The sequence below is a fragment of the Armigeres subalbatus genome, chromosome 3, assembly GCF_024139115.2.
Source record: "Armigeres subalbatus isolate Guangzhou_Male chromosome 3, GZ_Asu_2, whole genome shotgun sequence".
NCBI lineage: Eukaryota > Metazoa > Arthropoda > Insecta > Diptera > Culicidae > Armigeres > Armigeres subalbatus.
The window spans coordinates 121526064-121532084 of record NC_085141.1 but is presented as its reverse complement, the minus strand read 5'-3'; the positions used below and the strand labels follow the sequence as shown (position 1 = coordinate 121532084).

Sequence of the window (6021 nt, the reverse complement as noted above, 5' to 3'; positions counted from 1 at the left end):
TATTTAACCGTTACAACGACCTAAAAGATATCTATCTGAGTAATCAAAATCAGCGATTCCACAACAAAACAAGTAATCGATTTGATCTTGAGCTTTGCTCGGGATGGGCTTCCCCTGTTATTACATTATTTCATTTGTTATGAGTCGCCTTCTTGTTTCGTTTAATTTGATGCCCTCGTGCTCTTGGCAAAATTTTAGTCAAATCGGTCAACGTTAGCGCAGCATCAACTCATTGAAAGTTTATATGGAAAAATGTATGTAGAAACATCGAAAAATAATAATTTGAATCTAGATGGCACCAATTAAGATGAAAAACTATGATACTCATTCAATTTTTGCAGAATTTAACACAGAATGTTATGCTAGAATCGGCGAGAAAATTAGTGTTCACCCGGCGACGTTATATTTCTCTGAAGTATGTTTGAACTTTTTTTACACTAGAAAAGTAAAATATTCACCCATACGACACTTCAGTAAAATACCTACTAACAATTTTGCCGGATAAACTCTATTTTTTTTCGGATTTCAGTATAGCATTCTTTATTTATTTCTGTTTCATTTTACCTATGAAGAAAAAAAAATTAAACACACAATTTGTTCCACTGATAAAAAATGAAGCTTTCGTTTGATGACAATGGAGACTGAAAAAACGTTTAGGTAAAAGTAGTGATCCGCATTATGTTCTGAAAAATTGTTTCATACGCTCATTACATTCCAAAAATATAAGTAAAATTTTCAGATCCAATCGATAAATTAGTGGGACAAATTGACGCTAGTTTGTTTTTTTAATCTTATGTACCGTCAACTGGGGGGAAGATGATCATTTTTAAGACAAAACATTGCAATAACAATGTGTGTTTACATTTTAAATCGAAACAAATATTTTCAAAACATGTACTGCTATACGTTGCAATAATCAACAACTTTAGTTTTCTGAAATGCGTTCGCATTTATTAAAATAAATTAAATTATCACACATTTTTTGAATAATCTGGTTTGGGGTTAAGTTGATCAAGACAGCTCTACTAAAACCATTATGACCTAGTAGTCATAATACACTAGGTTATTTGTATGAATGTTGAATTTACTACGTAAAGAAGTCTAAGAAGTCAATATTTGAAACGAAAATAGCGTCATTTATGACTATCTCTCTTTTTCTTCCACAAAATACATTTTCATGATTATAATCGAAAAACTTGGATTTCTACCTAGCGGTAACATTACTTGAACGGAGAATATTGTTGACTACCGTTTCATAAAAAAAATTGGCACTTTCGACTGACACATCAAATGATCATCTTCACCTCAATGATCATCTTCCCCCCAGTTGACGGTAGATGAAACAGTTATGTGTAGTGCGACATGATAGTCCTTAATCGTGAATGGTGCTATCTAACTCCACTCACTCACTATTTTTTGATGTTTCGTCATACACTTACGAGATGAACCGGCCTAGGGCCGAAAATCTCGTAAATAAAGATAATTCGATTCAATTCATACATTTTCAAAAAAATTGAAAAAGTTTTTTTTAGCCACCTTAATCTACATGGAACAGTTATAAGGGCAATTTATGACTAAGCTCAGGTAATCACTATTCCTCTTGGGCACATTATTCCTAATGTTTTGAACTGTAGTGTTTAAGTGCCTTGTTAAGTCTCTAGTAGCTTCACAGCTTTGTGTTACACAAGCTATTCAAAACCTCCCCTATCAGAAATATCAGGTAGATAACGCTGAGAGCGACAAAATAGTAACCATAAACGGTGAATTGTCCAATCACATCTAGAGCAAACCAACCGTCTGCATCTGTTACGGCAAAGGTCAGCAACGTTTGCAGCGATAATGCTATCAAGGTATTGAATCCAAATACCAGCCCGAAGCTATCGTCTGAAATGTTTTTCGCGATTTCGGCACTAACAACAGTGATGGTGAAGGCATACAGCACCCCAAATACAATGTAGCCAATGTAGGAGATATAGAGATTACTCGTCATTGTTGCTAGCAGGATTGCACCCCCTTGCCCGATGGACAGCAGGGAGAGGGCGAAAAGACTACTCCTTGGTTGTAAGAAACCACTATGTATGTACCCTGCCAGCAGGGACACCACGGCCCCCAGGAGCGTTAGCGTAGCCTCGACGGCGCCATTCCAGATTGGTGGCTGATCCGGATCAACTTCACTCCACAGCGCTTGGACATAAGCGATTGTTTGGATGTAACCAGCCATGGCCAATGCATACCAGATGCTCCACTGAAGGACGGTAAGATTGGTGAAAGACGATTTGAAGTGCATCCATATGAGTACGAATGCCGATATAAGTTTCTTTTTGAATGGTGGCGATTTTATGCGTTTTTTGTCACAGATCTCATTGTCGCACAAATTTTCATCAGCCTGAGAACCTACTGTCGGTGGTAGCGTAGCTCGGTGGAAGTACATACTAGTTTTGACGGAAGGTAAGAACAAGGCCCATAATGTGGCACAGATTTGAGCTGCCATTGATAGATAGTTGAGCTCCCTGTAGTCCATCGCCTCAAAGAACACCAAAATTTGGGCAAGTACCCCGGCGAAAAATCGGCCACTATAGATAGCAGCACGGGTATGCGAAGTCACTTTCTGGTAGTGCTCTCTATCGACCTTGGCGTAGATGTAACTGAAGTACGCGACTTCAGCTGCACAGTAAGTACCGTAAAAGATTTCCAATATTTTGAGTGCTTGCAACGAGGTTGTCCACAGCAGCATACTCCAGACAATGACCCCTGCGAGGCCATTCACTATGATAAGTGGTTTGTATCGAAGCATATCGGTTATCAGAAATATGATAACCAGCTGAGCTAAGTAGGAATAAGTTCCAATGGGAAATGCTTCTTGGATGACCTGTAAAATACGTTCGAGATTAATAGCAGTTGAGCAATTCCAATAAATATCATACGACATACCTCGGTCATCGTGAGATTGCGCCATGGTCCAGCCAGATAGTCGACAATGAACGGTTCGCTAGGACGAATTTCCTTGAGAAACCCGAAGGTACACAGCATCAGTGAAATTTTGAGCCATTGTTGCATCGTTCCGAGAAGCGATGGAGATCGTGGCTGGTGGATGCTCACCTGTAGAACGTCGTTTCAAAATGAATAGCTTAGTTGCGTTTGCGTGTACTACAGGATGGATGCTTCACGAACGATTGATTGTACAGATTTGATATCAGCTTAAGTGTTTGATGTTGTGTAGGGTGCGGCTGTAGGGTGTCAAAGTGGAAACACATTTTCATCAAATTATATTGCATAAAAGCTTTATTATTTCAACAGATATTGGTGAATATGAGCTTGAACGGACAAGACTAATAGGTGCATCTAACAGATCGAAGTTTTGAGTGCTTTAAAAAATTGAAGTTCGTTTTTGTTTCCAATACCATATAACTTAAAAATGCCTTGATATTACAAGATCTAACATTATTTAAAAACACTGCATTACTAACTAGAAGGCATGTGGGTGGTGTAAATATGTGCTTTACCCCTAACATGGACGTTATTTATTACATTGCAATTCGCCTATATGGCATCAAACGATTAATTAAACTGTTGACACCATTGGAGAAAGTTGATTGACCCGCCCCTTTTGAATGGTCCAATCAATGAATACCAAACCGTCACAACAATCTCAAGCAATTATAGCTGATACGGTACTACTTGTGATTATTTTGCACATTTCTCTATGTTCGCTTATGACATGTTGAGCTCCAGAGTCTAAAGGTAGTATAAACATGCAATTAACATCATGCAACACCGGAAAGATTCTACAGTAATAAAATCTTGAATAACTAATGTCAGAAAACGCAACTTTTTATCAAGATTACAAGCACTTCCCGGGGAATTGCAATAATTGCATTCTAATTCTAATATAGTTCACTTGAATCTATCAAAGAGCGGGAGACTTACATAAACACCACCGTCTGTCGCGGTTGGCACTCTGCACTGAGCAAAGAATGAGGCATTCTCTTTCTCAATACGTGCCGGCACGATGGAAGAGTTTGTGTTTAGAACGAGCTCTGTTACTTGATTCGCATAATTGGCCGATAGAACAAAATGCACAATCAGTGAAAAAATCGCTTCAGACTATGGATAGAATAACAGGTTATAAAAAAATTAATTTAATTATATCAATTTCTTGGCAAAAAAGGCATCGTAATTCTATAGTCTTTGCAAAAAAAGGTATTATTTTTGATCCCATGCTGATATAGTTGTTGAGCTATTTTATAGCCTATTTAGATTACGAGCTTAATGACATGATAAAGAGGATTTTGATGTTAACGTTCACTCATCTTATTTCCATTTTATATGATATCACGTAAAATATCTCGTAAATGCTCGTGATCTAAATAGGTTATTACCTGAGCAGGAGAAATTGGCTCAATAATACCACAGACAAACAGACATAACACTCGTCAAATTTCCATCGTTCACTGATTTGCTGGTCAATTCAAATAATCATTAGTTGGCCAATCGATCACTCGTGGCGCGCGCATCGTTTTTGCTCGAGTTTGACGTTTACTCACTACCGCCATCTGGTTCGTGATTTGCCCAACTAACTGAAATCAACAGATGTCGTTAGTGTTTGAACGACGATGAATTTAATAAGTAAATGTTCAATGTGTTATGTCTGTTTGTCTGTGATAATACCTTATTCTGTTGGTGATACCATAATCTGTTATGAACTAGCCCTGCATAAGAGTTGCAGAAAAATTTATATGCAGAATTTTAATACCAAATGCATAACCAATTATTATTTGTTTGGTATTGAAATACCTAAGTATGTTATGCCTCAAGTATTCTGCATATAAATTTTTGGTATTATTATTTGGTATTTTACCTCTTATGCAAGGCTAGTTCATACCAATTTCTGTTATCGAGGTCCTCGCTCCTGCTCGGGTAGTGTCCATGTACTTAACTCAATAATGATTTTAATTATTTGAATTCAGAGAATTGTCAAATGTACACACCTACCTAATTTATTCATCAGTATTTGGTCCAGCTTACCGAATTATTAAACTTTCAACAATTTTCGTAAGCCTAACATTCAGTCATCCAGAGAGATATTTTTTTACCGAAAAGTTCGACTTTACAAATATGATAATATTTACTAAACACATTACACGCTCTTTTTTCAGACTAGCAACAAGGCGAATATATTGCATGGGACATTTATGCAATAACACACAGGTAAAGAAGAATGTTCGTCATTCCGTATATTGCAGCGCAGTGGTTTTTCAACTAGGTAGTGATAACTAAGTTCCATTATTTTAGATTAAAAAAGTACAAAATTAAATTCGGATGCATATTGGTAAGGTAACTATCATATGGGTTAACATTTGAATTTTTTCTCTATTTCATTTATTTGGTAGGTTCAGATCTCGTAAAAACGACTCAACTGAGCCACAAACTGATAATATAAAAGTATTCAAAATATACCTAATAATACTTCCTCTGAGGGAGCGTAAAGAGAGGAGTTTTCGCCCGAGAAATTGTTCTTTTCCCTTGCTGCAACATGCATTGTTCCTCCATTTCTATTTTTTCTGGTGTCTCTAGCATGTTGCACGAGTCTATTTTTTTGGTTTTCACTTGCCGGACTGGACACATCCATTTGAATACCATCTTCCTCCAGTAATACGTCATCGGGCACCTCTTTCTCCGATTCACAGCCAGTGTTGTCCGCAAAATTCTCTTCCACCACAGCAGCATACATAGGGTTGTTAACTGTTTTTAAATTATCTTTCCGTTCATCCGTTTTCATTGCTGTTCCCGGGTTTTCCGCTTGGAGCATAGTTAAGATGATGTCGAAATATATACGAATTTTATTTGTCACCCTAATGGAGAGAAAATTCCACAACCCCCGGTAGGAATTGATAACATGATATAGATTATATTCAAGAGTATGTGGAATTTATTGTAGTGACACGCGGGACAATTCTTGGGAGCTTCTGGTCGGAAGTCATTGTATTAGTGAACCGCGAATATTGTCACATACTCACTAAA

General features: G+C 37.3%; 1 protein-coding gene across 4 annotated transcripts; it reads right to left on the bottom strand.

Annotated features, from left to right (window-relative positions):
* On the bottom strand, nucleotides 1-4003 carry LOC134227648 (thiamine transporter 1-like). 4 transcript variants are annotated; one of them, XM_062709298.1, is made up of 3 exons: nucleotides 3928-4003; nucleotides 2932-3099; nucleotides 1-2869 (listed from the first exon to the last, which is right to left on the bottom strand). In XM_062709298.1, exons 2-3 carry the CDS (start codon nucleotides 3055-3057, stop codon nucleotides 1667-1669), a joined length of 1329 nt encoding a protein of 442 aa, XP_062565282.1. In that variant the 5' UTR covers nucleotides 3058-3099; nucleotides 3928-4003; the 3' UTR covers nucleotides 1-1666. The 4 variants fall into 4 exon arrangements, with proteins under 4 accessions (XP_062565282.1, XP_062565280.1, XP_062565284.1 ...); XM_062709296.1 differs by having other exon boundaries at nucleotides 2932-3227; nucleotides 3928-3968; XM_062709300.1 differs by having other exon boundaries at nucleotides 3830-3955.
* Between the last annotated feature and the right edge of the window lie 2018 nt (nucleotides 4004-6021).

Coding starts and splice junctions, on each gene's coding strand:
- LOC134227648 (XM_062709298.1), bottom strand. CDS start 3,057: ATGCAACAATGGCTCAAAATTTCACTGATGCTGTGTACCTTCGGGTTT. Junction 2,870..2,931: donor GCAATCTCACGATGACCGAG/GTATGTCGTATG, acceptor CGTATTTTACAG/GTCATCCAAGAAGCATTTCC.